This window comes from Hipposideros armiger, unplaced genomic scaffold (genome assembly GCF_001890085.2).
Source record: "Hipposideros armiger isolate ML-2016 unplaced genomic scaffold, ASM189008v1 scaffold_321, whole genome shotgun sequence".
Taxonomy (NCBI): Eukaryota; Metazoa; Chordata; class Mammalia; order Chiroptera; family Hipposideridae; genus Hipposideros; species Hipposideros armiger.
In genome coordinates, this window is record NW_017731671.1 from 443,085 (window position 1) to 454,493 (window position 11,409).

Sequence of the window (11,409 nt, forward strand, 5' to 3'; positions counted from 1 at the left end):
CGGCTGGCAGCACTCCCTCTCCCGCACGCCCTGGTGTCAGCTTCCCTGGCTATTTCTGCCTCAAGGGCTACCTTCTCAGCTGTGCCTGCCACCCCAGGGGAGGAGGGCCCATTGGGGCTATGTCAGCAGGTGCAGGGTGAACTGCTCTATGGGTGGCCACTGGTACTGGGGCTGGACTGGAGGACTTCTGACCTGGAGCTCTGAGAACCACGCCGGGAGATGGGGAAAGGCGGGAAGGCCCCTTGGTGGCAGAAGAGATGAGAGACACTAAGTCAGATCAGCAGCACACACACAGCTCTTGGGCCCAAATTTATTAGAACCTGGACGTCCACCCAGCAGCCCTCCTCCTACTCCTAGAGGTGTGGCCCCCGAGGGCCCAGTAACTGGTCTCTCCACAGCAAACAGTCCAGAGGCCCCACTTGGGCCAAAGCAAACAAAACAGAAATGTTCCTTTCTGGCAAGTAGACAGCTCCTCCCAAGCCTGCAGGTTTTAGCTCCGGTCTGAGTGTAAATCCTCCCCAGGGCTTCCAGCTCACCAGCTCCATTCCAGCCTCCCCCTGGCTTCAGCTCCAGGGCTTCCTTGAGGCAGGCTGGACCCCGGATGCATGGCAGGGTCCTGGGTGCAGCAGAGGCTGTGAGGTCAGAGGAGGGGGCTGGGCCTGAGTGCCTAGCCCACTGTGCCCTCCTGGGAGCCTAGCTGCCGAAGTACTCCTGCTGGAACTTCTGGAAGTCTTCCTCAGTGAACACGGTGCCCTCGGCCGCCTTCTTCTTCTTCTTGACCACAGGCCGGTCACAGGCCTTGCGACCCCGATTCTGGCACACAATCTGCAGGGCGTGCAGGAGTCAGGATCCTTGGGTGGTAACTCCCAGCACAAAGGACTGCCCCTTGGAGCCCACAACCTGGCACAGCTGGCCAAGTGCTGCCCCCTCACCTGGTCCTCACACCTGCCTCCTGCTGTTCTCAGCCCTTCAGGGCGGAGTCGCCTTACAGCGCAGCAATGTAGAAGCATTGGGGGGGGCGGGGCGGCGGCGCGCATAGCCCAACCTCCACCCTGTGCTCAGGACTGAGACCCGCATGGATCGCAGAAATATCCTCAGCTCTCATCCCCCAGGTTCCTTCTCACAGCCCATCCCTGACAAACCTGCTGGGTGATGGACTCAGCCACGGTACTTCTTGCACTGGTCATAAACTTTAGGTTCACTCCAAGGTAGCCTCGATGCTCTCGCTTCTGGAACTCAGCTGTGGATGGTAGGCAGGGTGGCACCATTTCATATTCACTCCGTGGACACCTTCTGAGTCTCCTCCTGACATCTCCCCAATCCCTCCCCACCCCCCTGCCAAACATCCCTTCCCTTGACTACTCCAATAGCCTGGGCGCTCTTCTGTCAAATCCACTCTCCACAGAGCTTGCTGACAGCCCCCTTGGCTCCCAGTTGCTTGAGTGATTTATTCAACAAATATGTTCTGAGCGCTTACTGTATCAGGCACTGTTCTAGGTGCAGAGCATACGCGTATAGCAGGAAACGGACAGGCAAAAACTCCTGCCCTCATGGAGCCTACCTGGCAGTGGGAAGACAGGTGATAAACAAGGCAAACAGCATTTTCGAGGGTGATACATTTTACAGATAAAAACAGAATAGTAAACAAAACCGAGGAATGCCAGGGATGGAGGGTTGGAATTCTCAATCTGAGGGTCTGAGAAACTCACAGTGAAACAATATTTGAGCAAAGACTTGAGGGAAGAGGATGGCTATCTGGGGGAAGAGCATTCTGAGCAGAGGGGACAGCTGGTGCAAAGTCCCTGAAATGGAGGTGTGATTAATGCATTTGAAGACCAGAAAATGGTTGGAAGGGGAGGGCAGAGCAGTAGGAGCTGAAGCTGGCGAAGGGGCAGACCACGTGGGGCCTCATCAGGCACGCTAAGAACTTGGGCTTTCACGTGAGGGTGTGGGGCAGAGAAGAGACAGGTCTGACCTGTTACAGGATTACTTCAGCTGCTATGCTTACAATAAGATTAGGGAACAGGGGAAGTGGAAGGTGGGAGACCAGTTAGGAGGCTTTCACAATGATCTGGGCAAGAAATGATGTACGTCAAACCGAGGTGGCAGCCACAGAGCTGTTCTTAGTCTGGCCACTGCGGCTTGAGAGTCGCTTCACTCGTCAACTGTGTACCATGATAGGGTGGTGGGGCAAGGGCTGGGCTGGCTAGGGGGACCTCGGGCATCCTACGCTCCTGCTTCATACCAACATCACTGTTGCTCAAATGGGTCTCACTTTCCTGCCTCCACACTTTTGCTCGGGCGGTTTCCTCCTTGGAATTCATAGTTCTTTTAACAAATATTTGAACACCTTTTATGCACCAGGCCCTAGGGGTTCAAAGACACACTAGGAGCTCACCAAGTCCTGCTACACATCCTCCCACCATCCTGCCCACACCTGTCCCCAAGTCGATGTCTCATAACGTGGCACCCCCAAGATGCTCTTTAGAAACTGGGTTCCATTCTCAGTGTCTCCCTCTCCTCCATCTTCACAGCCAGTTCACCACTGAAGCCCATCAATGCTCCCTCCTCACCACACCTTCCACCTGCACAATTCTCTTTATCTCTGTACCCTTGCCACTGCCCGGGCCACAGTGCCCCCCACTTGGACGTAGTAGGTAAAAGCAGAGCTCTGGAGACACACTGCCTGCTTTCCACCTGCATCATCTGTACAGAACTCACAGGGCTGCTGTGAGAAATTAAATGAGTTAACATTTGTACAGGGCTTAGAACAGCGAGGGGCACACATACTATTAACTATTAAATGCTCCATCTCTGACCCTTGTTCACTAGCTATCACCTTTACCAGGCTTCTTTCTTTCAAATTTCAAAAGGTAACAAACTTCTTTCTGACCCTATATACAATTCGCTCTAGAGTACTCCTCCCCTTGGTTCACTCTATAGTTCCTTCAGGTCTGAGTTTAAATGTCGCTTCCTCGAAGAAATCTGATTTGGCCTTTTATTCTAAGTCCCTCTCAAAGCAGTCTTCTTCAAAGCCTGCATCAGTTAGCTGATTTTGAAACTCTTTGATGCCTCTCTCCCCACCAGGGCTGTAGACCATGAGAGGCGGGGCAATGTGTTTCATTCATTCCGTATTCTTAGGACCCCGCTCTGCGCATGGCGCACAGTAGGTATTCTAGAAACGCCCGATGAACGTTTCAAGTTCTGTCTCAAGAGCCCTCTCCTCCATGGCGCACACCCCGACGCCGGGCACAGCACGTCGCGCCCCTTCCCTAGCTTACCCAGCGCCGACTTGGGCACTTTTCCTTTAGCCGAGTTCCGCAGTTTCCCGGCCTGGGTCACCTTTGCCTTCCGGGTCCGTTTCCCTGGAGGCCCGCTTGGCTTGGCCGGTCCTGCCGAGGCCCCGGGGGCTGTAGGGGAAGAGAGAGAAACGGACCAGGGTCGGAGGGCGCGCAAGGCTCCCATCCTACCCGGGCTAAACCCGGCTTGGATCGTTCCGCACACTCCGGGATCCTACCCCCAGCCCCTGCCGCTCTCATGCCCGCGCTGGAAGTCCCCGGACAGGCCCTCCTCACCCTCGGGCACCCCCAGCAGCTCTAGGCCCCGCCGCAGCAGGGCCGCCGACATGGCTGCACTTAGCTCCGCCCACACGCCCCACTCTACTTCCGTCTTGGCAGCGCTTGTCTCGGCACAAACCCGAGGTGGAAGGGAAGGTTCCGGAGAGGGCGGGCGGAAGTGCGCACCTTCCTTAGGACGCATGCGTTAGGGGTTGCAGGTTTACACCGGAGAGGGAAGAGGGGCGGGAGCCAGAGGAGGGGCCAACGCTCAGAAGGATGCGTTTGTTGTCCAACCCCGGCCTAACTGCTCCTTTGCTCTCCAGGCCACGCCTTCTCCGGAAACCTTCCATTAGCCCAGCCTAGTGGTCAAACCTCTCGGGTCTAGCGAGGCAGGGGCCGGGGCAGTGTGTTAGTATTATCAGTTTTTACGAAAAAGGAAAACGTTGAGCTGGATTTTTTTTTCATATACGTCAACCAAAGCAACATATCGCACAGATGAGTGCGGCATGAGAAGTCAGCTGCCTTCCATTAAGCCAGACATTAAAGATATTTGCAAAAATGCAAAACAATAGTAGTGTTTTCTCACTATTTTGTTTTGGAAAAAACTATTTTCATTAAAAAAGTTACTAATGTCAACATGCAATGTGGTTGTTGTTATTTTAAGTGAATTAAATATCTAAACATTTTCTCAGTTTTAGTTTCTAATATGGTAAATAGCAATAGATATCTACATATACAAAAGCACTTTGAGATCCCGAATTTTTTAAAGAGTGTAAAGAGGTTCTTAGACCAAAAGAAAAACCTGAGAACTTCTAGCCTAGAAATTACTCTTCTTGCAGTAGGAAGGAACTCTTGTCTTCTTCATTACTCTATCTGCAACTCCTAGTCCAGCATCACCGGGCATGCAGAAGGCACTAAATAAATGAATGGTGTGGGGAGGAACCACTGAATTCACGGGGTAAACATGTTCTGAAGGCCTTTTGTATACCCGACATTGTGGAGTGTGGGACACAGATGACTCTCAGCTGATCCTTTCTGGATGAACCTCACTGTCTAACCTCCATCAGCTAGGCCAGGAGGGAGAGAAACACCTAAACAGACGTTAATAACAACAAAATCATGTCAAGGTGCTGTTCTAAGTGCTTTACATTTGTTGACTCACCCCTGTTTCTGAGGTAGGAAAAACTGTTTTCCCCATTTTACAGATGAGGAAACAGGTCACACAGGTGGTATCAAAGCTGGGAATCGAGACAGAGAACAGCCTGAGCGTTTCTGTACTGCATTCCCGTGCCAGCCACTCAGGAGAGCAGCGCTGTGGCGCTGGGTGGGGGACGGCAAGCCCTGGGAGTCAGGAGACCCGCGGAGAAGAGGAGCTATGTGAAAGGGGAGAGTCCTAAGCAGGAGGACCCCGTAATGAGGTCGTGTCCCCTAGGACAGCAGTGGCCCCAGAGGAGCCATGAGGGAGGGTAGTCTAATTGGCGTCCAGACTCCATGAGTTTGCCCTAAGGGCCTGGGATGGGGGGGAGGCCCTCAGCCCAGCGATGTTGTCAGACGACTCTTTTTTCCTGCTTCTAAAATAGCCAGATTGGTTTGTTTTTTCTTCTTGTTTTTATAGTCTGTTACTCCACCATGCCCCACCGTAAGCTCCACAAGGGCAGGGATCTTTGTTTTGTTCTTCGTTATATCTCTAGCGCTTGGAACAGTGCGTGGCATTTAGTAAGCGCTTCATAAATGCACAAATTAGATAGGTGAAGGTTGAATTTGGGTCACCTGAGGAAGGCGGGTAGCAAGGTCCAGGTGGTCATGGAATGTGTGAATTTGCCCATCAAGAAGGGCAAAGGACCAAACTCTACCGTATCCCCTTCCTCCTCCCGACCTGGGATGGTCAGCACACGGTCCCCGGGGTAGAGGAATTCTTTGTATTCCAATGTCCCAGTGAACAGAGGCGCCTGGGGCCAGAAGATTCCTGCAGCGTCCCCAGCTCAGATGGGCGCTCTGCCGGACAGCAGGCGGCGGCGCTCAGCGAGACTCGCGGGGCCAGGCGGCCCCTTCGGCCACTAGGCGGCGCCGCAGGACAGCTTTTCGAGCCGCGCGATTCTGAGAAGTGGTCGGCTGTCGCCCCGGTTGGAGTGTCCAGGCAGGAGTGTGAGGTCGGGACACCCCTGGGCCTCCGCTGGCTCTTTGCAGCCAGCCCCGCGTGGCCCTAGCTTGCTGCCGCCCCTGCCCCGCAGCCTTCCAGACCGGGCTACACATCCTTGTTAGCCTGGCCTGGAGGAGTGGGTGGGGAAACTGAGGCAGAGCCGTTAGGCTGAGTTGCCCAGCCGGGAGATGAGGCCTCCTTCTGGAAAAGTGTTCACATGGTGGGAGCTGGGCTCTCACTCTTGGGGAGGCTGCAGGGGGCTGTGTGACCTTAGGCAATTTCGTAACAGAGAGTGCCTCAGTTTCCTCCTCTGTTAAATGAAGCTTAGCTTCCTAACAAGGTGGGTGTGAGGAGCCAGTAAATTAATACCAGCAAAGGGCCTAGAACAGGTGGGTCAGTGCCCAGTGACTTGTTTGCAGCTGATATTACAGACATGTCCGCTGGGGCACGAATAAGGTGCCTGCATTTGGGTACCTAAGAAGTACCAGGCCTACCCTGGACCCTGATGGGACAGGCTCAGGGAGGGTAAGTCCCTCCTGCTCTGTCCTTCTCCCTAGTGGAGGGTGTGTCATGGGGTCTCACTGGCCGGTTCCTGTCCTGGCTGCATTATGTTGATGAGCTGCTTTGCTGCTTCCAGCCTGGTTCCTCATCTGTAAGTGGAAGCACTGGGTCTCAGTGCCTGCTCATCTGGGGTCCTCGGCCACATAGAAGAAACATCAGGGTGAGGTTGCTGCCTTCCTAGCCCCTGTCACCCATATGCCCTGGCCTTTTTGGAACCATCTTAACCTCACCAATCCTCAGGGGGGACCCGAAGCTCAGAAGAAGGTGGGTCTTGTGCAGGGTCTACAGCATTTCAAGAGCAGAGTCAACACTAGAACCAAGGTCTCTGGGTCCTGAGCAGGAGTGTGCATCAGTGTGTGTGTATGTGTGTGTGTGTGTGTGTGTGGTTGTTGAGTGTGTGTGGCCTTTTTGAATTGTGTGTTGGGCGGATACCTGGGCTCTGGTAATTTGCGTTTGCTTTTCTCTCTCCATCTTTCTTCTGTCTTTATCTCTGATTCTTGTCACTCATGTCTCTGTCCTCTCCACTCCCTGTCTCTGAATCCTCTTTCTTTCCATCTCTTCTCCTCCCTCAGTCCCCTGCCCGCAAGCTCCTGGCCTCTCTCCACCTTCAGATTGAAAACCCAAATGGAATTTTCGGCTGCCTTTTCCCACAGGTGACTTCCGTCTCCATGTGTCCACACCCTTTCTCTTTTCTGGGCCGCCTTGCCCTGCATTATTGCTGAGGCCTGTCTCCCTCTCTCCCTGTCACCTCCGACTCCTGCCATCAGTGGCTTTGAAGTGCGTTTACACGAGAGCTCAAGAGAAAATCCATTTTCTGCCCTGTCTAGTTCTAAATTGGTCTTGTCTCCTTCATCCCTCTCAGGGTCTCTCTGGCTCTGACCCAGTCTCTAGCTTTCTTTTCTAAAAAGTGATGCTTGTGTCTCACATCTTGTTTTCTCCTCACCACGCTGTCACCAGGCAGTCACTCTTCCTCAGTGTCCGGGATCAACATCCCCCTGGGTGGCAGAGGGGACTATAGGGTGGTATGGGAGATAGGCAGGCAGGTGTGTGGGGGTCCCCCAGGGCTGACACAGATGCCCTGGGTTGATAGCCTGGGTTCACACAGCTGTGTATCCAAAAGCAAGCTGCCTTCCTTCTCTGGGCCTGTTTGCTCCTCTGTGAACTGGGCTTTGAGAAGTATTATCCAGCCCTCTTACCAGGGCTGAGGGTGCTGGAGAACCAGAGCTCCTGCCGCTCGGGTCCGGAGGTCTAGAGGGAGCGTGGGTTCTGGAGACAGGCTGTGCGGGTTTAAATCCTGGCTTTTCCACTCACTAGCTGTGTGACCTTAGATAAGTCACATAACCTTTTTGTGCCTTGGTTTCCTCATCTGTGAGTTGAATATAATAATGGTCCCTGCCTCAAAGGGTTGCTGTGAGGATTGAGTGTGAAGCACTTGGAATAGCACGAGGCACAGAGTAAGCGCTATATGTTTATAAATAAGCGACTGCCCTGTGGGCCAGCAGTATGCCTATGGGACCTGTGTGCACGTTTGTGTGCATGACCTGCATGTGTATGGAGCTGCTGGATTCCGTGCTCTTGTGATCATGACTTTCTGTGGTTTGAAGCCACAGAAAGTAACGCTCAAGAGCCTGGAGTCAGCAGGTCTGTTCAAATGCAGCTTTTGCCACTCACCAGCTGTGTGACCTGGGAGGTTACATTACCACTCTGAGCTTTGTGGGGGGTTGGTGGGGGTTGGAGGTGCCTCCTTCACAGGTCTGTTGGAGGGTGCAGTGAGAGGCTGCATGGAATGTGCTCAGCACTGGACCTATCACTGAATCATCTATTCATTCAACAAACATCTGCGGAGCTCATACAAGGAGCCAGGCCGGGTGCAGGGAGGTGGATTCGGTGTGAACTCGGGGCTCAGTGTGAGGAAGGGGTGAGCCTGGAAGACTCAGTAAAGGACTTGGGGAGCCCTCAACAAGCCAACACTTCTCCCCCCAGTCAACTTATACTCCACCAGCAGGGAGGAGGTCATATGGGGATTCCTTAGGCAGAGCGGATGGAACCCAGACCCCGGGGGACTTGGACTAATTGTGAGACCTTGAATAAGTCCCTTCTCTGCTTAGGGCCTCAGGGTCCCCATCTTGGGCAGTGGGGACAGACACTAGAAAGTGTCAGGTGGAGATTGGGAGGGGGGTTCTGGCTCCCAAGGATATGGGGAGGGTTCTGTCCCTTTCAGCCTCAGCTTTTAAATTCTAATTACATCCCATTAAAATGCAAATTTCCAACAAACACCCGGAATGTAGGCCCTGTTGTCATGGCAACTGAAGTCTGGGAGTGGGGAGAGGGGAGCCATCTTCATCTCCTGATCCTGCCTGTCCAATTTGGGGACTGCCTGGATGCCCCCCTCTTACCCCTCTCAGAACTCTAAGCATCTCACCCACAGCTTGGGGGTCTCCTGCCCTGAGGCTGGGTCTTCAGAGGAAGGGAGCTGGGTAACCTTGCAAAAGTCATTTCCCCTTCTTGCCTCAGTTTCCTCATCTGTGAATTTAGGATAACATTAGAGGCCTCTCTTGCAGGATCATCCCGGGGATTCAGTGAATTAGTGTAAAGGACATCAGGGAAGGGAGTTTGCCCTCCAAATGCAGCTCCAGGGTGCTTGATAAAGCCATGGCCTGGACCGTTCCCCATGTGGAGTCAAGGTGTCTTATGCTCTGGAATTCTAGCCTCGGCTGCATCACTGGAGAAGGAGCCAAAAGATGGAGTGGGTGTGACCTTCTAGTCCTGTGCAGACTCAGTTCTTCAGGCTAAGTCTTTCTTTACACTAATCGTGTAGCCATTTGACTTTATGCTGTTCTTTCCTTGCAAGGGGGGTATGAATGTCTAAAAAATGGGGGGGGGCTATCTTTGTGCCCCCCCCCATGGATCTGACAACAAGGGATGATAAACAGAAGGAACTTTAGGATGGGAAAAGAGAGCTGGCAAAAGCAGCAGGAAGGGATGAATATAAGGAGGAAGAAGGTGTTTCCCTTTTTGCTTCTGCTGCTAGGAAGCTCAGCTTGAATAGTATTATTACTGTATTACAGCAATACATGTAATTTAGCACATTATTATGTTATATTACTATATTATTCAACTGTAATAAATATTCATTTCAACTTACTAGTACACTAGCTCACTTCTGTTCCTTAAATGGTTTCTGATCTTTTATTTTACTTTTTCAGAAATCCTCTTTTGAAATAGCTGAGAGTATAAATTATAAATTAACAATTATGACAGAAAGAATGGGCATGGGCTGTTCTGAACAAACCTTTTAGCCCCTAAACTCTTGGGTGATTGTGGCCTTATACTAAGTGCAGGGAGAGGAAGGGTGGGGTGAGGAGTGATGGCAATTTGTCTGATGATTGATTTTGAGTCCTTAATGCTAAGCTGGTAAGAACAAAGATGGGGCTGAAGGCGCTGGTCTTGGAGGGGACTATTATTGACAAGATGGGGGCTCAGTTCCCAGAAGTCGATGTGCATTCACTTCCTTACCAATCAGGAGAGGACAGAGCTTGGTATTTACACTGTCTCTCCCACCTATACGGCAGCTTCCTTTGCAATTAGGCAGGGCCAGGAACTGGGTTCTGGCCAAAGGAATGTTGATAGAGGGGATGACACCACTCTGGGCCTGGCCTGGCTCTTGAAAGCATCCTTTGCAACCTCCAGCTCATTTTCCTTGCACCCATGACCTTGGTACAATGTGCTGTGGATGGTAGGGGACTGTCCAGTCAGACTGTGACACAAATAAGCAATAAACTATTTGTGTTAAAGCTCTCAGATTTCAAGACCTATTTGTTACTGTAGCATAGCCTATCATATCCTGACTAATACACCTCCCAGTTCCCTTCCTGACAGTCCCCCAAGAGCGCCCACAAGGTCAGGCTTGGGCTCTGGAATGACCTGTGTCATGTGAAGGACATGTGCAGAGCAGGAGGAGGAGCAGGCGTTGTCATGGCTTCAGGGTCCTGTGTCTGCTGGGTTGTGAGAACCCCAGTCCCCTGAAGGCTCAGGCTTCGAGAATGCAGAGGACCAAGAAGCCTAGACCTCTTCCCCTTTATTTTTCTGGCCAGGAGCTGGGGCTTGAGTCTTTGGCCAGGCTCCTGGGGCTCCCTCAATACAGAGGAGGAAACCTGAGAGCACTGAAATGCCTAAAGGGGAACTTAGAGAGGAACATGGGTCAGAGGCTGGGGCTTTCATCTCGCCCTTGCAGGTCCTCGCTGGCAGGAGAGTCAGCCCCCTTAGGGCCTCCTTTGCCAACCTGTGAAAAGACAGGACATGCAACATCTGAATCTCTTCACCCCACACAGGTGGAGCTGAGGGTGCAGGGGACACTTCTCTGGACTCCAGAGCCCCTAACAGGGTACACAGGTAATGGGGTAAGAGTCTTTCTCTGGGTGGGGAGGCCAGACAGGTGTCAGGATGTGGCCACAGGGGAAATGCAGGGTTTCCAAGTAGAAAACAGAGTTAGAAAGTGCACCAAGAACTCCACCAAGGACCCCCAAGAGGGGCCAGTTCATTCCATCCCACCCCAGCTGGTCTGACCCAGCCCAAACTCCCCAGTCTCTGCTCTGTGCTTGCCCTGTGCTGGGCTTTGCAAAGAGGCACAGAAGAAGTGTTCTGTCCCCACCACCATGGAGGAGTCTGGTGGAGAAGATAAGCGACAGTGCCCCTTGACATGGTGTGACAGGGCTGGCAGGCCAGAGGGGGAGAGGAGGGTAGGGGAGGGCATCTGTTGGAGGCCTTGTGACCTTGAGGGCAGGGCTAAGTACACATTTGTGGAGCCCAGTGCAAAATAAAAATGCGGGGCCCCTTGTTCAAAAATTATTAAGAGGGCCGGCCGAGTGGCGTGATGGTTAAGAGCTGGCTTGGGACGCCAGAGGGCTCTGGGTTCGGATCCCACATATGAGGGCCAGTGACACTGCCCTCTAAAGCTAAGATGCTGAACAACAGCTCAACCTGAAGCTGGGCTACTGAGAGTTGCCGGCGACAGCGTAGGCTGCAACCCCTGCTGCAGTGGGTTGCCATGGGCTACCGTATGTAGCCAGCAGCCAGCGTGAGCAGCCAGCAGCCGCAGTGAGCGGCCGTCCAGAAGCCGGCGACTGATCTGCCTCGCCCGGGAAGAGCGCA

General features: G+C 52.9%; 1 protein-coding gene across 1 annotated transcript; it reads right to left on the reverse strand.

The window, feature by feature from the left end:
• Positions 1-277: 277 nt before the first annotated feature.
• On the reverse strand, positions 278-3,719 carry RPS19BP1 (ribosomal protein S19 binding protein 1). The gene is made up of 4 exons (XM_019660526.1): positions 3,576-3,719; positions 3,282-3,410; positions 1,143-1,240; positions 278-825 (listed from the first exon to the last, which is right to left on the reverse strand). The coding sequence occupies exons 1-4, from the start codon at positions 3,625-3,627 to the stop codon at positions 694-696; spliced, it is 411 nt and encodes a 136-aa protein (XP_019516071.1). The 5' UTR covers positions 3,628-3,719; the 3' UTR covers positions 278-693.
• Positions 3,720-11,409: the final 7,690 nt, after the last annotated feature.